The sequence below is a fragment of the Antechinus flavipes genome, chromosome 1, assembly GCF_016432865.1.
Source record: "Antechinus flavipes isolate AdamAnt ecotype Samford, QLD, Australia chromosome 1, AdamAnt_v2, whole genome shotgun sequence".
Lineage (NCBI taxonomy): Eukaryota > Metazoa > Chordata > Mammalia > Dasyuromorphia > Dasyuridae > Antechinus > Antechinus flavipes.
In genome coordinates this window covers 639,643,790-639,663,961 of record NC_067398.1, presented here as the reverse complement: position 1 = coordinate 639,663,961, position 20,172 = coordinate 639,643,790, and the positions used below count along the sequence as shown (strand labels likewise).

Sequence of the window (20,172 nt, the reverse complement as noted above, 5' to 3'; positions counted from 1 at the left end):
TCCAATTCTTCACTTCTACCTAGCTATGATAGGAAATTTTTTCTGAATATCATGCCTAAATTTTCTTCTTGGTAACTTCTGCTTATTGCTTCTGGTTCTACTGGGGATGAATCAAAGAAGTCTCATGTTTCTTCCACATGACAGTCCTTCATATGCTTGAAAACAGCCATTATGTCTCCCTGGGATTTCTCATCTCTTGGCTGAACCTAACTGTTTCCTTCCCCTAATCTTTGTGTAATGTATTCCAAGTCTGTTCAACATCTTCATTTCCCTCTTCTCTATGTTTTCTAACTTAGCAGTGTCACAATTGAACATGCTACTCTAAATGCGTTCTTGTTTGCATAGAGTATGAGAATACTCACTCTCATTCCCAGAAGCTGTTGCTTTTTTTTAATGCATCCCCTAATCCAGTTAGCTGGGTTTTGCCACCATATTATACTGCTAATTCATGTTTAATTCATTCAGTTCATTAAAGACAAATTATTGTTTCACCAGGGCTTGACCACCCTGTATTTATGAAATACATAAACCCAAGTTTTAAACCCAAGTGTAGGCTTGGCATAGTTACTAGTTGAATGTTTTCTTATGAGAATCCAATGCTCTGCTCTATCAGATCTTTTTTGGATAGCAACTGCTATCAAGTATGTTATTATCATATGTCTTTGTATATTTGATAAGAATGTCATGCATGCATTTGTCCAAGCCACTGATAGAAATTTTAACATCCAAGCATAACTCCCTAAGGCTCTTCACTGGACACCATCTACCAAACTGATTTGGAACCACAAGCCTTAACTTTTTCCATTCAATCAATTTCTGAATTATCTAATTGTATTATCTTCTAACCCTTTTTTTTTTTTTATCACAGCAGTAATCTGAGGCATTTTATCATACTCTTTTTAAAAGTTAAATTGCCATTCATCTACAAATAGAGAACTGGTGGACTCAATTTGCAAATTGATGTATATTTTTTCTTTTAATTTTCTTGGCTTTTTTTTTTTTGTCTTTTTTGTCTTTCCATAATGTGGCTAATGTAGAAATATGTATTGCATGACTTCATTTATATAATGAATATTATATTTCTTGGATGAGGTGAATAGGGAGATGTGTGAACTAAAAATAAAATATTTAATTTCCTCCTTGTTCTTTTTGTTTGTTGCCTAAACTTTAGGCATTTCTCTACTGACATAAATGGCCATGGGTTTTATTGCTGGTTCTTGTTTTTGCTTCTATCTCTTGTGATTGGTGTCTGAACTGCTGTTCTTCATTGTAGCTATTCTAGTCTCTTGCTTGGTAGATACATTTTTTTTGATTAGATATGGAATATCCCGGCAAAAATGCTCAAAGCAGCTTTTGTTAGGTGTACTCCAGGGATGCTAAATTTAAATCATGGTACAGAAATCTAAATTTCATTCTTAGACATTGACTTATAAATCAGTTGTTTACTCTTCTGTATTCCTGGACTTCAGTGACCAATTGTAAGGAAGATACAACCTTTCTCCCTGTGGTCTTCAATGTTTTGTACTTAAATAGCTAGTGGCTACATAGAAGCACAATGGTGGATTGTGAGTTCCAAAGACAAGAATTTCAAATTATTTAATTTCTCCCCAGTTTCAACTTTTGGCCCATTCCTCTTACTTACTTTTGTGACATATTGAAGTGAATGCTAGAGTGAAAAGATTTTTTTTCCGGGCCAGTTTTGTGATAATGGGACATAACATACTCTGTCTCCTCTATTCCCACTTGTTGAAATCCATTGAATCTTTATTTTTTACAATTCAATAGTTTTGTAATCCCGAGTGTGATCATTCCCTTCAGTAGTGCATATTTTAAGCTATCTTGATTAAAATCTGCACAGAATTATAATAATAATTGCTAACATTTATTTTATAATGCCTAGTGCCAGGTACTGTGCTTGGCACTTTGCAAATACTGTCTTATTCATTTTACAGTTGGAAAAAACTAAGTAATGAGAAGTTAAATGACATAGCCAAAGTCACATAGCTAGGAAGTGTCTGGGGCTTGATTTTAACTCAGATCTTCCTGATTCCATGCCCCCCACTATCTACTTTGCCATCTGGTTGCTGAGAATAAATGTATTTTGAGGGTCAAATGTGATTTAGAGGAGAGGAAAACACAAGAAAGGGGAATTGGGAGAACTAAGCTCTAAACTCGGCCCTGTTACTAGCTAGTAAGTTATTTTAAAACTCTTGCTCAAATTTTCTTACTGTTAAGGATATTACAGTAGATGATCTTTAAGGTCCTTTCCATCTTTAAAATACTGATTCTGTAATGTACCAGGTGGAAATAATTTAATGTAAGAATATAGGCAAACTTCTGTCTCATTACTAAGATGGTTGTTCTACATTTTAACTGGGGAAAAAAGCATTCCTCTCTCCCATTCTTTCTGGGCTTTGGTATGAAGCCTAGATGTTTGAGGGCAAGGCTTGACCAGACTATTGTGGTGTAGAATGATTTAGTACTTGCCTTAAAAGTTGCTAACCCTTGAATGACCAAGAACAAGAAGCCTTAATATTCAAAGATTTTTAAATAGGCAGAATCATAGAATTTTAGAGTTGAAAGAGACTTTAGACGTGATAGCATCTTGTCATTTCATTTTCTTTTTTAAAACTTCAGTGTATATCTTTATGAGCTCCAGATTCCTTTTCCAGACCCTCCCTTATCCCATGAGATGACAAGAAATACAGTACCTATTATACATATGAAGTCATGCAAACATTTCCACATTAGCCATTCCACCACCCTGCCCCCCCACCAAAAAAAAAAAAAAAACTAGAAAAATAAAGAAAAGAAAATGCTTCACTCTTCACTTAAGAGTCTATCAATATTCTCTCTCTGGAGATGGATCATATATTTTTTTTTAATCATATCCTTTGGAATTGTTGTGGATCATTATATTGATCAGAATAGCTGTCTTTTGTAGTTAATTTATCTTAACAATATTGTTGTTAATCTTTTCACTTTACCTTAATGTAAGTCTTCCCTGGTTTTTCTTAAACCATCCCTTTTTTGTTTCTTATGGCACAGTAGTATTCTTTCATAATCATATATCACAAATCATTTAGCCATTCACAAATAATGAACATTCCCTTGAGTTCCAATTCTTTGTTATCATAAAAAGAGCTGCTAAAAATTTATGTGTGTGTGTGTATACAAACACACACACACACATACACACACACACACACACACACACACACACACACACACACACGTGTGTCTTTTTCCTTTGTCTCTTTGGGATACAATCCTAATAATGGTATTGTTGGGTCAATTTTAGAGACTTTTGGGCATAGTTCCAAATTGTACTCCAGAATGGTTGGACCAGTTCACAGTACTAATCAACAGTTTATTTGTGTTCCTGTTTTTCCACATCCCCTTCAGCATATATCATATTCTTTTTTCTATCATGTTAACCAATCTGATGGGTATGATATCTCAGAGTTGTTTAAATTTGCATTTCTCTCTTATTATTAACACTTTATTTTCCAAAGGAAGAAATCAAAATCTTGAGGTAGATAGTGATTTATATCATAAAAAACTGATGAATCTTGATTAGCAAACTGGACCATAGTCCTTCGTTCCTAAGGGTACAGCTTCTCTCTGTGTGCAAGTTGCTCATTTTGCAGTCAAGACTGGACTAAATTTTCTTCTCTGATATACCTGGGTAGTAAAAAGAGTGCTCAGCGCCTTTGGAGTCATAGGACTGCAAGCAAACAACAGCCTCTTGTGGTTTTAGTTACAGTCTCTGTCTTATAAGAGGATTGCACTGTGAGAGGTCCTTTCAGCCTTTCATCTCCTTATGCTTCTATAAAATGGTAACCCCACCAGGTTGAAGAAAGTTAATGGAATTAAATAGTTTGAGGGTTTATTAAATGCTCTAGAAAGGAAATAGAATTCATCTTCCATGTCAGTTAATCTGTTAGAAGAACCTGATTTGTGTTTGTTGTAACTGAAAAATTATGATGTTGATATAAAAAAACCAACACATTTTTGAAAACCATCTCTCTGTATGATTCCTCTTCTTCCCTCTATTTTTCCCTCTCTTTCTGTTTATCTCTCCTTTCTCTCTTTCACAAAAATAACTCACATATACATAGAGAAAAATAATTTTTTTCATATTTACAACTCTAGCCAAAGCTCATAATCTTTTCCTCCCCCTCCCCCTGCAAAAAAGAAGTCTCACTTTTGGTTGCATTCAAAGATTGTATTCCAAGATGCTTTCAAATTAATCCATGGAGTCTATTAAATATAAAAACCTATGATGGCTCTTCATTTGAATTAATCTGCTGACTATATCTGCAGTCATCACTCTACTTCCAAACTGAGCCAGCTTCCTGTCTTACGCAGATAAGCAGTTTTTACTTGACTGAATTTCAGCTGAACCAAGAGCAGTTGTCAGGACATATGATTAATGTGTGGGAAACGTGTTGCATAGACATAGAACTCATTTTCCTCTTCTTCCTGCTATGCTGTGCAGAATATAATCATTGTGACTGAATGAACTGTTTTTTTCAAACTTGGGGAGCATCTTCATTTTATGGAATTAATATAGGAATATAAGAATAAGAAAAGGTTTTTGTTTTCATACACCATGTATTCCTTAGATGAATGTGTTAGGTAAAATACCCTTCTATATAAATGATTTTTTTTTTAATGGCCATGACCCATAATAAGAAAGTAATGACCAATAAGGTTTGGAAATATCTTTTTAATGGGCTCTGGATTGTTTTGTATTGTCAGAGTCCCATAACTATGGGAAAGTTGGTGAAATAATTGTCTATGACAGGTAGGACCTCACATTCTCTACTGGGGCCCATTCATGGTCAGTATGATAGTTGATGTAAGTACTTCCTAATGCCTTATGGTTTGCTAGTGATAATCCTTTCTTTTTACCAATTTTTAAACAAGACATTCTTAGCCTGGCATGTTTGAACTTTTTAAAAATTTTGATAGCTTTTTGAATTGTAGGTGTTTTAGTTTATGCATTTAAAAACATTATTCTGAGAAGGTGTTCGTAGACTCACCAAACAGCCAAGGAGGTCCGTGTTATAAAAAAGGATAAGAAAGCTTTGCTCCGAGATGATCAGGGGATGTCAGGCCTCCAGGTAGCTCAATGAATAGAATGCTGAGCTAAAGTCAGGAAGGCGTTGTGACCTCAGACACTTAATGGCTGTGTGACATAGTAAGTCACTTAACCTTTGTTTGTCTTAATTCAGTGGAGAAAGAAATGGCAAACTACTCTGGTAACTTTGCCAAGAAAACCCTATATGGAATCAAGAATAGAAAGACAGGACTGAATGACTAAAAACAAACAATAACAACTTCAGAGGACTCGGCTTTAAAAGCAATCATTACTAAGGATGTAATGAAATTCTTTAATGGAAAGAATAATTCAGATTCTTCATAAAGCTATAGCTGTTGAGTAAAGCTTTGACACTATTGTGTTAGATACATTATTTCCTAGAATTTAGAACAGGTATTAGCAATAAATAGTATTGGTACATTTTAATTAACAGAGATTAGGCTTTACTTTCTGCCATACTACTATCTGAAATTCTATTAAACTTTAAAAAAAAATTCTCCTTAAATGCAAGTAGCAAAACTGCCCTAAACAATCATTTCATAGCACTGTATTCAGTTCAATTTTAAATGATATGCTAATGTAGCTAATACTTTGGGGCCTGTTTATTATGGAATAATCATAATATTGTACTATAATAACTTAGTTTCTATAGTGCTTTAAGGTTTTATAAATCACTTTTCTCCATAATCACGTTATAAGTGTAATCATTGTCCTAATTTTATCCATGAGGCAACTGAGCTTTAAAGAAGTTAAATTATTCACCCAGATTAACCTAACTTGTTATGTATCAGAGCCTGAATTGGAACCAAATCTAGCTTTCTTTTCTTTGTATAGTATTACTCTTCCTAGGATCATTATAATTCCTATATATCTTTCCCCTCCATGTTTCATTGATGTCTCTTCTTTTATACATCATAGTAATTTCTCAGTGAGCCCTTTCTTGTGTCAAAGAAAACTAGTTATTCAGGAGGAACAGGGACAAGCATTTATTAATCATCTAGTATATGCCAGATACTGTACTAAGTCCTTTACAATTACTGCCTCAAAGTTGGCTAATAAAACATCTGTTTCTGTTTCTATAATTCTCCATCTCTGCTGAGAGTAGGGAATTATGTTTTATTGCCTGTTCTTTAGAATAAAGATAGTCATTACAAGTGTTGTTGCTTTCATTTATATTATTAGTTGTTTTGTACATTGTTTTCATGACTCTGTACTCCTTTCTTTGCATCATTTCATACAAGCCTTACTGTGTTTTATTGGGGGTGGTCTTGAAGAATAACTATTTCACCAATACAGGAAGGATAGGCCCAAGATCTGAAATGATGCAGCCATTAAGTATGATGTATATTGAATTGAGTTTTGGCAGAGACACAAATAGCTTCATCTGTGGTTAAGGATTTGTACCAGATGCCTAGGCTGAATATGGACATAGGTTACTAAAACTTTTGAAATAGGGTCCAAATATAGTCCAATGGTAAGAAAATAAACTGTGGGTCAGAAAATTGGGGGTCAAGGCTACATTTCACTTTTGACTATATATGATCTTTTCATTCTTTTCCAAAGAAGTAACATTCTTTGAACCTCAGTTTCCTGATCTTTAAAATGGGGAGATGCACTTGTAATCTTGACTTCCTTGTAATACTCAAAGTGACAGCTATAACGCTCTTAGCAACTGTGAGGTACCAATAAATGAGGCGTTGGTTTGTTGGTTTTTCTTTTGAAAACCAGATGTTCCATATCTTGCTTTAGTTAGAGGGGAAAATGTATTGATCCATGGCTGGAGCAGGAATTTCCTGAGGAATCTTGAATATGCCAAAGAACAGAAGTATTTGCAGGGACTGTAATGCAGATTCTCTTCTTAGTCCTCAGGAATCTCTCCAGGTGAATTTTGTAGATGCAAGTAATAACCTGAAAAAAGCAGTCTTCTAGTGCCATAACAACAGTAGGTATGGTCAGACAATGCAGATGTGTATTTTACAGTTTAAGAATATAATATTCTTTTCATTAGGCCTCCAGTATTTCAGCAGCCTGTCATCTTTTTGGGTGCAGATGTCACTCACCCCCCAGCAGGAGATGGAAAAAAGCCTTCTATTGCCGCAGTAAGTCACTTATATATTTTTTTTTTCTTTTCACCTCTCAGTTAAAGAAATTTCTTTTAAAATCCTTGTACTACTTTTATTGTGCCTATTACATTGCTCTCTGTAACTTTCCAGTTAAGTGTTTCAACATACCATATTCCAAATGGGACCCATAATCACACAAAATTCTGAAAGATTATAAAAAATGGAAACATCTATGATGAGAAAACTTTATTTTAATTTAAAAAAAATTTTTAAACTCACTATATATTTATAGTGTATTTCTTTATTATATTTCTTTATTAGCACATGCATGGACCAATACGCCTATATAATTTTGTTTTCCTTTCAGGAAGGACATTTTTTAATGATGTGGCTGCTATTTAGGCCAATATAGTTTTTGTAGTTTCATAGTTTCTTTGCAGTGGGGACTAAGATATTATATTTGTTGATAAAGTGGATCATGATTAAATTACCAAAGTGTCAAAAGTTTCTCCGTAATGACCAACAAGAAATGGATGTGCCAGTGGATTGGATTAGATGTCCACTAAATATCCTTCCAGTACCCTAATTCTCTGTTTTTATACTTTTACTGATCAGAAATCACAAACACAATATGTTACTTTGAAATTGACTCAATTTATGTATTTAAAAACATGAATTGCTTCTCCAAACATGGAAGATTCCTAGTATGAGGTTTGATTCTACCTTCCCTGCCTCTTTTTCTCCCTTCTTTCCTTTCTTCCTCCTTCCCTCCCTTCTTCCCTCTTTTCCATGAGGGTTAAGTGACTTGCCCCAGGGTCACATAGCTCATAAGTATTTTGTATCTGAAGCTGGATTTGAACTCTGGTCCTTCTGACTCTAGGGCTGTTGATTTATTTACTGTGCCATCTTGCTCCCCTGATATTTGATTTCTTTGGATCTTTAAAAAATTCAGTATATTATATTTTTCAATTACATTTAAAGGTAGCGTTCAACATATTTTGAGTTCTAAATTTTCTTTTCTTCTTCCCTTCCTTATTTCCCACCTCCCCAAGACAGTAAAGTTATATATATACAATTATTTAAAACTTTTCCGTATTAGTCATGTTGTGAAAGAAAAATCAGATCAAGAGGGGAAAACCATAAGACAGAAAAAGCAAACACAAAAAAGGTTAAAATACTATGCTTCAATCTGCATTCAGTCTACATAATTCTCTCTCTGGATGAGGATGGCATTTTCCATGCAAAATTTATTGGAATTGCGTTAGGTTACTGAATTGCTGAGAAGAGCTAAGTCTAATCTAGTTGATCATCACACAATCATGCTATTACCATATACAGTCTGGTTTTGATTTTGCTCACTTCACTTAGCATCATTTCTTGTAAGTCTTTCCAGGCTTTTCTGAAATCAGCCTGTTCACTATTTCTTATGGAACAATAATATTCCATTACATTCATTTACCATAATTTATTCAGTCAATCCCCAATTGATGGGCAAATACTCGATTTCCAATTCTTTAATACTACAAAAAAGAACTCTTGCAAACATTGTTGCACATATGGGTTCTTTACCTTCTTATATGACTTCTTTGGGATGTAGCCCTAGTAGTGAGAATGATGGATGCACAATTTTATAGCCCTTTGGGCATAGTTCCAAATTGTTCTCCAAAATGGCTACATCAACTCACAACTCCACCAACAATGAGTTAGAATTCCAGTTTTCCCATATCCCCTCCAACATTCAGCATTATCTTTTCCTGTCATTCTTGCCAGCAGGATAGATATAAAGTGGTATGAACTTAGTTTCTAATCTCAATTCTTTCCAAGGTGCCTTTTTGTGGATAAAATTTATCTTTGAAATGAATGTGCCTTCGTCTAACTAGCCATGTGCTACATGCCATGACCTACCATTCGCAACTCATTTTCTATAAAATGACAATGGTGGTATCAATTCATAGGACTATCATGTGAGTGTGAATTATATATACTTTAAAATTAACACATTGAATTCCAAAGCTCATAGGACAGATGCTTCAGAGTATTCTACCAAGCCTAAGTTTTATCATCTAACCAGAAAAATCTCAAAAGTTGGAAGATCCCTCAGAAGTCAGTTTCTCTAATTCATATCTTAGTTATTTCTACAACCTGCTTGTATCACAAATATCATCCAACCTCTATTTGAAGACCTGAAGTGATGAGGAAATAGTATAGATAGCTAGTTAGAGAAGTAGAAGTTCAAATATTGTTGTAGATATATACTAACTTTATGGCCCGGGACAAGTTAAGTGACTTAAGTTAACTTTCCTATTTGCCTTAGTTTTCTTATCTATAAAATGAGCTGGAGAAGAATGACAAATCACTGTAATATCTTTGCCAGGAAAACCCCAATGGGGTCACAAAGAGTTGGACACAGTTGAAAACAACTGAACAACAATAGGACAAAGTCTAGAAACAGTAATTTGGGCATGGGTTAGCCATTCAGTTTTGCGAGCAGAACTAAGACTAGCACCTAAATCTTTTTTTTTCCCTCTTTATTTACAAGATATATGTATGGATAATTTTTCAGCATTGATAATTGCAAATCCTTTTGTTCCAACTTTTTCCCTCCTTCCCCCAACACCTTCACCCAGATGGCAGGTTGACCAATACATGTTAAATATGTTAAAGTATAAGTTAAATACAATATATGTATACATGTCCATACAGTTATTTTGCTGTACAAAAAGAACCAGACTTTGAAATAGTATACAGTTAACCTGTGAAGGAAATCAAAAATGCAGGCGGACAAAAATAGAGGGATTGGGAATACTATGAAGTGGTTCATACTTATTTCCCAGAATTCTTTCTCTGGGTGTAGCTGGTTCAACTCATTATTGCTCTATTGTAACTGTTCATCTCGTTGAAGAGGGCTACATCCATCAGAATTGATCATCATATAGTATTGTTGTTGAAGTATATAATGATCTCCTGGTCCTACTCATTTCACTCCACATTAGTTCATGTAAGTCTCTCCAGGCCTTTCTGAAATCGTCCTGCTGGTCATTTCTTATAGAACATTAATATTCTATAATATTCATATACCATAGTTTATTCAGCCATTCTCCAAATGATGGGCATCCACTCAGTTTCCAGTTTCTGGCCATTACAAAGAGGGCTGCCACAAACATTCTTAGCACCTAAATCTTAAAAGTGCTTCTGTTTTCATTATGCAGTGTTCCTTCTTTGACTGAGTATTCATTTCATTTTATTTTATTTTTTAATAGGCAGAAATTTTGAAGATATATAGCTACCAAATTATTGTTGGTTGTTATATTTTGGGGTATTAAATTGAGATTTTTGATAATATGGGAAAAATATTATTTTAGCCTCCTTCCTGATTCAGAATTAATTCGAAATGGGTTTTTTAAATCTACTGGCATTATCGTCATCCCAACATGAGCAATTTGAGCCTCAAACTTTTATTTTTTAACCTTGAGTAATTGCTTTTTAATAGGCGCTAATGAGTTAAAATTAACAGATTTTCTTTTTCAAGTTTGAATTTGGAGAACCTGATAAATAAGCCCTTTAGATTATCTCATTATCACCTGGAAATAAGCCAAAAAAAAAAAAAAAAACTGATTCAAACTGACTTTGGAAGATTTTTCTGAAAAGATGTAATTAAAATCCAAATTTTGTTGGGGAAGTTTTAGGTGAAAAGCAAAAGACATATCTAAAAGTTGTTCTATTTCTCTGTATTTGTTGGTTATTACTTTGTTATAATAAGATTTTCTTTTTCCTGAACAGCTCTTAAAAATTAATAAATAGAAAGGTAGCATGTAAGCTTTGAGGTCAGGAAGACCTGGATTCAAGGACAGCCTCTTGTTATATTTGCTGAATATGTGACCTGAATAGTGCCCTTAGGAAATTTAAGACTAGACAACTTTTCTGCTTGAAATTACCAATAAATTGCTAGTTTCCATCATTAGAGGAAGTTTACTAATGAAATTACAAACACCTCCCCTTCCCTCACTTCATTACTGCCTAAATGTATAAATTTACCATCCCTAGTCAGCATGGAAGAAAAAGTAAATGGTCACTTTATCTGACTATGAGATTAGATTCTGACCCTCAAATATTCTTTTTCTTCTCCCTCTGTCTGTGCTTAATAACAAATAAAGCTCTCATCTTTCTGAAGTGGTTTATACAGATGTGCTCAAATACCTAAAAAATTTCTTTCCCTTGCAATGATCTATCATTCTTGGAGGGTAGGGCAGGGGAGGCTTGCCTGGAGGTCATAATTTATTACTTAGAGAAATCTCTCTATTTTGGAATTTTTTTTAAATTTAACATTCAATGTGCAATGACAATAATTGTGTGTGCACAATGAAATGTGGAGTTCAAAAGCAAAGGTTAAGTTTTTCCATTGGTGGGGAAGTTGGCATAGATGATATCCAAGCCCCTTTCCAAAATTATGATCTAATGATTTCTTGTAAAATATGTGACAATAATTTTTTATTAATAGCATAAAGTTGGTGTCCTTTATTGGGCTTTTTTTAAATGCAAGACAGTTTAAAGAAATCTGAATTCTTGTTTTTCAACAGGTTGTAGGGAGCATGGATGCTCACCCCAATCGTTATTGTGCAACAGTACGTGTTCAGCAGCATCGGCAAGAGATCATCCAAGATTTGGCTGCAATGGTCCGAGAACTCCTTATTCAGTTCTATAAATCAACACGCTTCAAACCAACTCGCATCATCTTCTATAGAGATGGTGTTTCTGAGGGACAATTTCAGCAGGTTGGGATAATTTTTCTTCTGCTCTCTTCCAATCTTCATTTTTTTCCATTGAATTTTTATGACTGATTTGATAATGATTAGTATAGTTCATCTTTGTCTTATTTTTATCATTATTACACATTCCTCTGTCACAAGGATTCTTATTCTTTTTTGTATCAGAGACCCCTTTACTAGTCGGTTAAAGACTATACCCCTTCTCAGAATAATGTCTAAAGTGCATAAAATAAAATCAGCTAGATTACAAAGGAAATCAATTATTTTGAAATATAATCATTCAAAATATTTTTAAACAAAGTTCTTGGACACTGGTTAAGTGGTTAAGAATCCCTCTTAGCATTTGAATGTTTGTAAAATGCTTTTCTCTTAATGCTGTTAAGTTTTTATTATAGATATTATTGTCCCCATTTATTCTTGCTTAGAGGTATAGAAGTTACATGGTTTCCCTGTGATCACAAGGCTTAGTAAATCATAGAACTGGAAATCATAGATAGTAATATTCCATTTCTTATTTATTCCTTTTAGACTCTTTTCTTTGGAACCCAGGCAAACCAAGTCTGCTTACTTTAAGGTCTCTTCATCCTTCATGATATTCAACTTTATCTGTTATTTGGGACTACTGGTCTTTAGAATACAGATAAGCCAATGGTCTTCACCCCTTCCCAGTGATGATTATTCTCATTCTTATATGAATTAAAAGTTTTACAAGTTTTCTCTTTTCCCCCCATGAGGGAGATATCATGAAGATACTCTAAATGAAAAAAACTGAAGTTGAGAGTTCCTTCACCATTACGGTTGCTCTTCTAGATGTTGTCCAATGAATCAGTATCCTTCCTAAAATGTAATCTTTAGAACATAACTCGACCATTAAGGTTGATCACTACCCCTTTATAAGCTTATAGATTTGAATAGTTGTTGTGGCAAAAAGTCGTCACTTTGGGGCCAAACAAGTAAGGCATCTCTTCCAATATTTCCAATACATTATATGATAAGTTCAGTTTTGGATATTTGGGATTTGAGATTGCATTAAGATATTCTCTCTAAAATTACAGTAACAGAATCTGATCTAATGAAAGTCAGATGCAATCCTAATTTTAACATCTCTCCTAAAAGTGATTTGGTTGGTGAATATTAAGAATTGCATTAGTTCAAGGCCCTCTCCATATTCTTCATTGCCTCATTCCTTCATTTAAGTTTGAAAGCATTATTGAATGATTAGTTTTGGAAAATTCCTAGTTTGAGATCCAAATAGAGATGTCTATATGCAATATTGAACTGTTGCTCTGGCAGAATTAGAGCTAAAAAAAATTTGAAATCCATTTGCATAAAGTTTGTATTTTTGAATCCATAGAAGCAAATAAAGTCACCAAGAAAGAGAATATCAAGAAGAAAGTAGAAACCAGAGAAAGAGAAAATATCCAGGAGGAAACAGTATCAGAAGGTTCGAGTAGGATGAGGATTGAGACAAGGCCATTGGATTTAATGATTTAAATAACATTGGTAACCTTAGTGAGGGAATTCCCATATTTTGAATAATTAGTCCAGCCCATATATTGTCATATACACTTTGTCCCATCAAGTTGCCTTTTCTGTCTTTGTTCTCCATATATTACCAGTTATATCTCCCAGTAAATATAACTTGAACTATGCTATTAGAAATTCCCAGTTGGATAGTTCCACTGTCCTGAATAATGAAAAAGGGTTTACTAATCTTTGTAGCTCTTTTCCATTTTTCTTCTGTTTGTTGTCCTTCCATTTTGGGCTCACAAATGTCTAGTAATGACTTTCATTGAAAATCTTCTGAAGTTTTGTTTATTTTTAAATTGGGTTTACTCTTCATTGCTTCTCTGCTTCATGAGATAATGTTCCTCATAATCTTCACTATCTTACAGAGGAGTTTGTATTGTAAGCCATTGTTGCTTTTGACTGTACTTTCTGTCTGGCAAGTAAGCCATGTGTTTCTTTTGCTGACTAAGGCACTTTCTGGTGTCAGTGAATTTATTTTAAAATTTCAATATGAAATTGTTATAATTTGTATTGATATTATTTCTATTATGCTTTTTCCATTTTTCATTGTCAATTCTTTAATTCAAAATTGACTTCACCTGTACAGCATAGCTTTTTTTTTTTTGAAGTACAAATTAACATTATTAAAGGATTTAGTATGGGTTTTAAGAGTCACTTAAAAAGCTCAATAATTCCTAATCCTGCCTTTTTTTTTCTATTTTACTTAGGTTCTTCATCATGAGCTGTTGGCCATCCGAGAGGCATGTATTAAACTAGAAAAAGATTACCAGCCTGGAATTACATTTATCGTTGTTCAGAAAAGGCACCACACCAGGCTTTTCTGTACCGACAAAAATGAACGGGTAAGTTACAGCAATCCATCAGTGAAGAATTGGCATCACTCCTGAGCTTACCATATAAGGATAGATCAGATTTTCCAAAAGTGTAAAATTTAGGAAATGTGAATCATCAATAATTTGATACAGTTTCCAGATTTTTTAAATACCCATCCTTCCCTTATCTTCATTCTTAAAATTAATGGCACACTTATCACTTATACCTCTGCCCTACCCTTAGGCTGTGCACCATTCCTGCACAGAATGGACTTTTTTTTCTTTCCATATCATTGAAGAACAACTATTATCATAGGTTATTACTAAATGAGTTCTGTTTATCTACTTGCCAAAATCTGACCTTTAAAAACTAGAGAGCATTGGGATGGGTTAGGATTCATCAGTTTATGAATACCTGTTGAAGTAGAAGGCTAATGCCAATTTGTGTTGGATTTTTACTTATGTCTGAAAGCTCTCAAGGATCAACTAGGCCTGCTGTTTCACAGGACTGTTAAATGTTACAACTTAAATACTAATGCTGATTGTGTTCCATATCATCAGTCTTATGGCTCACTATATGGGAACTCCTGGCTGAGCCTGTTATTAATTATTTAATAAGTGCTATGCACTGACATATTTCTATTAAAATGCTCTTTTACTCTTGAGTTTATAATGTTGGATATATAGATCATTTCACAAGTGCCTATAAATCAGCTAAAAGCAGTTGATTGACTCTTAACAAAACATGGCATTTAGGCAAAAAGGAGGAAATTTAGGCATTTAGGAGGAAAAATTTCATAGTTATTGTGAAGACCGAGTTAGCACCTTGGATGCCTTAGAATCAGCTGGAGTCAGAATAAGTAAAAGTCCTTGTTCTTTATTCTTGGTCTTAGGGGTAGAATTGAAGGGAATGGATACAGCAATCTCCACACCTTTCTCTTCTTCTGCTCCCCAAAAGTGACTCTGGCTAATCTTACTCCATCCACTAATCCCTCCTCCAATTTTCTGTGTACACCAACAGATCGAACCAGCACAGAATAGTGGGGTGGGCCATTTTCCAAGCATATGCTAATAGAGTATTATCCAATAAGTAATTAGCCTTACGTGCTCAGTTGTCCCAAGTGCATCTGCTCAGAGTTTCAGCCCTTTACAAGTTAAGATATTTACTACTCTAATGGTATTAGTGGTTAGAACAATTGAATTTCAAGTTAAAAGGACTAGCTTTGAAACTTGGCTGTTTGGTTAAAGAAATGAGCCACTTCATCTCTGTGCCTCAGTTTCTTCTGCCTTTATACGAGTAAAGTCCTTTGTCAGCTTTAATTACAAACATGAACATACTATTTCACATAAAATATTGCTGATATGAACTTTAATTTCAGGTTTGTAGAGAAGCTTGTGATCTTTGAAAGCATTATTCAGTTACCTATATGGAATTCAAACTACTCGTTTCCTATTTTAAGTCTGGGCCCAACTCATTATCTATTCACATTCGGTCCAAAGTTATAGACTAGTTTATACAGCTGTCCTTCCAACTAGATATTGCAGTCTATTGTTACTCCATCAATAGTCATTGTTATCTGTTCTTAATTGTGTCATTACTTATCTCATTGAGAGACCAAGCAAGTTTGATGTTTTTACATAGTTTTCCATCCTAAGGTAGGATTTTGTAATCCAGCACATCAAATTAAAAATTACCCTAATGATAGGATTGCTGCTATGGATTTCTTATGTATAAATTGTAGCATACAAAAGAATACCGAGCTTTTCTAAGAAATTCTAAAACAAAATAACTGTAATCATAGTCTGCTTAGTTTTTGTTTAAAAGTCTTTAAAAGTAAAGTGTTTAATATCAGAATTCATTATAATTTAGTATGTTCTAGAAAAGTTGTTTTTTAATGTGTGATTTAACTCTATCCATTTGTATTATTTAATATCACTCCTCTTTTACTATAGGTTGGAAAGAGCGGAAATATTCCAGCGGGGACAACAGTAGACACCAAAATTACCCACCCATCTGAATTTGACTTTTACCTGTGCAGCCACGCTGGTATTCAGGTAGGGTCAAACATTTCTGTGTGACCTGAACTATAATGTTTAATCATGATCACTTATATATGGCAGCTCTGGCTTAATTGTAGAATTTTCTAGCCAAATGATTGTTGAATGTCTACACCATATGAGGAATGGTTACAGATGTTATTTACGTATTTTTTCCTCATTAGATTGTGAGGTCCTTCATTGGAGATAGGTGCTATCTTTATCTTAATTGGTATCCTCAGCATTTAGCACATTGCCCAGCACACATTAGGTAATTAATGTTTGAGGCAGGTAGGTGGTTCAATGGGTAGAACGCTGGGTCTGATGTCAGGAAGACCGAAGTTCAAATATGGCTTTAGATACTTCACTGGCTGTGTGACCGTTGGCCCTGGGCAAGTCAGTTAACCCTATTTGGTTCAATTTCCTTGTCTGTAAAATGAAATAGATAAGGAAATGGCAAACCACTTTTTGCCAAGAAAACTCCAAAGAGTTCAACGCTACTGAGCTGTTTGTTTATTATTAAGTGAAAACTTAATAAATCATTATTAGGTGATAGATCTTGTTTTTTGTTCAGTCAGTTGTGTGCAGCTTTTCCCTGTGGATCCTAGCATAGTGGTACTGTTCCTGGGATTTTCTTGGCAAAAATACTGATGTCATGTGCCATTGCCTTCTCCAGCTCATTTTACAGATGAAAAAATTAAGGCAAATAGGATTTAGTGACTTATCTAGGCTCTCACAGTTAGTTAGTATCGGTCCATCTTTGAATTCAGGTCTTGACTCCAGACCCAGGACTTTAACCACTTAATTACCTGATCAAACTAATTGCTGAGTCTTCTCAAGTTTTCTCTAGATGCTCATTACCTCTTGCTTGGATATTATGATATGGAATTCTTCCTGTTTCTCTCCTCTCTTCTCCATCTGCTACATAATCCCAATAAAATGATAGATTCAGTGTTATGTTAAGAGTTCTTTAAGCATTTGTCATAGAATGTTTCCAAGCTGATATTACCAAAACACAGATCTAGTCATGCCTTTTGTATAAATAGATAGATGAATACATGAATGGATAGATGGATGTCTCCTTATTGCCACTAGGAAAACATAAATTTCTCAATCTGGCATTTAAAGCCTTCCATAGTCTGTTGCCCATATGCAACATATATCTAGTCTTTCTTCATATTACTCGCCTTTACTTATACTATGTTAATCTAACTAGCCTGCTAATTGCTTCTCATAGAAGATGTTCCATTTTTCCACTTCCTCCCTTTGCACAAGTAATTCTCTATGTCTGGAATGTAATCTCTCTTCCCTTCTCATAGAATTCCAGCCTCCATCAAATTACAGTTCATGGACCACCTCTTAAATGAGGCCTTTCCCACATATCTCTCTCAAACCAGATGTTAATACCCTCCTGCTCTTGAAAATACTTTGTATATATTTTTGTATTTACCTGTGTACAGATTATAGTCTCCTCTTTCCCACCAAACAATGTAAACTCTTTGAGGTCAGGGAGAGTTTTTTGGCTTTGCTTCATCACTACCTAAAATGATGTCTTCACATAATTGGCACTTAATAAATTTTTTTGAATTTTTCCCCCAATAAAGTAGGAGTCAAGATCTTTTTAGAAGCTCAAAGAGTGGGTTAAGGGCAAAAGTGAAAATATGGAATTGCTACTATAGAAAAGGTGATTAAGGAAGAATACAAGGATTACTGTGCCACAATGATGGCCCAATTAAAATGAGATAACATCTCAGTTTTTCCAACTGTTCTCTGATGCAGTTTGGGAAGAAGGAGCAGAGAAGGTAGAATAAGATGGGGTAGGAAGGTTGGAAGGGGAATGGTGTTAAGCAGTGTATGATTGGCAAAAGGACAAGGGACTTAAAAATAATAGAAATTATAGAATTGTAAGACTTCACTGGTCCTGGATTCAGGAGGAATTGAGTTCAAATTTGGCCTTAGACACTTAAACTACTTGTGTGACCCTGGACTTAAAACTCTATTGCCTCCCTCAAAAAATGTCCAAAATAAAATACATAGAATTGCAAAAGTAATAATTTAAGTTAACTTGCCATTATTAAAATATAAAAATAAGTTGCTGGCCCCAGGTTAAAAAACATGGAATAAAGTTCACAGTAAAAGCATAGAATCTCTTTAGAATGTGTAAAGTAAAAGGTTGGTAGATTAGATAGATGGATGAGGTTGGACAAATTAAATTAGAGATCATGATAAAGAAGGAATTTCAGAATTGCACATTATACATATGTAGTCCAATCTTAGATGATGGTGAACATGTCCACCTTTATGGGTGAGTAGTATAGACCCAGCTTCTTAAACTGTGGGTCTTAACTCTATATACTATCTCATAACTGAATTGAGTACAGGGTTCATGAAATTATGATTTATCAGTAAATATTTGATTTGTATCTATTTTATATGTCTATATATAGGGGTCATGTAAAAATGTTTCAGGTAGAAAAGGGTTGCAAATGGGAAAAGTTTAAGGAGCCTTGGTATACAGCAGTAGTGTCAAACTCAAATGGAAATGCATTCCTGCAACTTTCTATTGACTTAAAAAAAACCCCACAAATTAATATTATCTACATTGTACTTTTATTTATTTTGTTAAATATCTCCCATTTACATTTAATTTTGTTTAGTGCACCCTGGAGTCTATAGAGTGAGGGTGTATAACCTTGGAATTGAAACAGTTAATGAAGCTAGGGAGGGTAGTTGAAGATGAAAAATTAACTTTTATATTAAGTCCCCATACATGAAGCTGGAATTGGGGAAGAAAGGAAGACCCAACCAGGTGCTGAATTGTTTGGTGAATAAGGAAGGAAACAGTTATCTAGAATCCAATGGATCATTGCCTCAAATATTTGAACCAGGTGATATAGATTGGCTAATATAATGCTTAGGTGGCCTTCCCCTCCAATTTCTACTCCCCATCCAGCCTCCCCCCCAAAAGCTGGAAATAACAGTGAAGGAAGAAAGAATCTGCCAATTCGTTTTCTTGACCTACTATATAATAACACTAAGGTAATTATTTCTTACCTAGACAATTGCTTTGTTTATTTTTAAACTGGAGTTTGACTTGACAAATCTATTTTTAATCTTTAGGGAACAAGCAGGCCTTCACACTATCATGTCCTTTGGGATGACAATCGTTTTTCTTCAGATGAACTACAAATTTTGACTTATCAACTGTGTCATACTTATGTGCGCTGTACACGCTCTGTGTCCATCCCTGCACCAGCCTACTATGCGCACCTGGTGGCCTTCAGGGCCAGATACCATTTGGTGGATAAAGAACATGACAGGTAAGTAACATTCTCTTCCTCATTCAGTTAGCAGTATTCCAGGGCTATAAGCTTTATGGTTGTTGTCAGAACCACTGGTTAAGCTATCAGGTAGAAGTAAATAAGAAGTTCTAGATCAAAACTGACTTTTCTAAATAAAAATGACATTATTTTAAAACCATGATTTGCCATCTCCTCTTTGGATTGGCTGTTAATCACCTCCTAACATATGCTTTTTTTAAAACTGGGATTTTTCCTTGGCTTGACAATTTTTTGTTCATCTCTTCAATCTGAAGGATGTGACCTAATAGAATAATTGGGTTTTTCAGGATTCTTTTTGAAAAATTAAATTGCAGTGAAGGGGGAAGAGTTCTGCATTAGGAATCAAAGAGACTCAAATTCACATCCCAGCACTTATGGTTCCCATGTTGTTTAAATAAATTGACAGGACTGGACGATCTTTTAGTTCTGACTTATTAGAAATATTCTCATTTGTTGTTGTTCAGTCATTTGTAGTCATGTCCAAACTCTTTGTGACAGCAAAGATACTGGAGTTGT

The 20,172-nt window shown here is 34.4% G+C and overlaps 1 protein-coding gene across 1 annotated transcript in view; it reads left to right on the top strand.

The window, feature by feature from the left end:
- AGO2 (argonaute RISC catalytic component 2) overlaps positions 1-20,172 on the top strand; it is a 157,913-nt gene that overhangs the window by 123,179 nt on the left and 14,562 nt on the right. Inside the window, exons 14-18 of the mRNA XM_051971155.1 lie at positions 7,116-7,206; positions 11,748-11,942; positions 14,174-14,308; positions 16,232-16,333; positions 19,436-19,635. Coding sequence (XP_051827115.1) covers positions 7,116-7,206; positions 11,748-11,942; positions 14,174-14,308; positions 16,232-16,333; positions 19,436-19,635 — 723 coding nt within the window. The remainder of the gene's footprint in view (positions 1-7,115; positions 7,207-11,747; positions 11,943-14,173; positions 14,309-16,231; positions 16,334-19,435; positions 19,636-20,172) is intronic.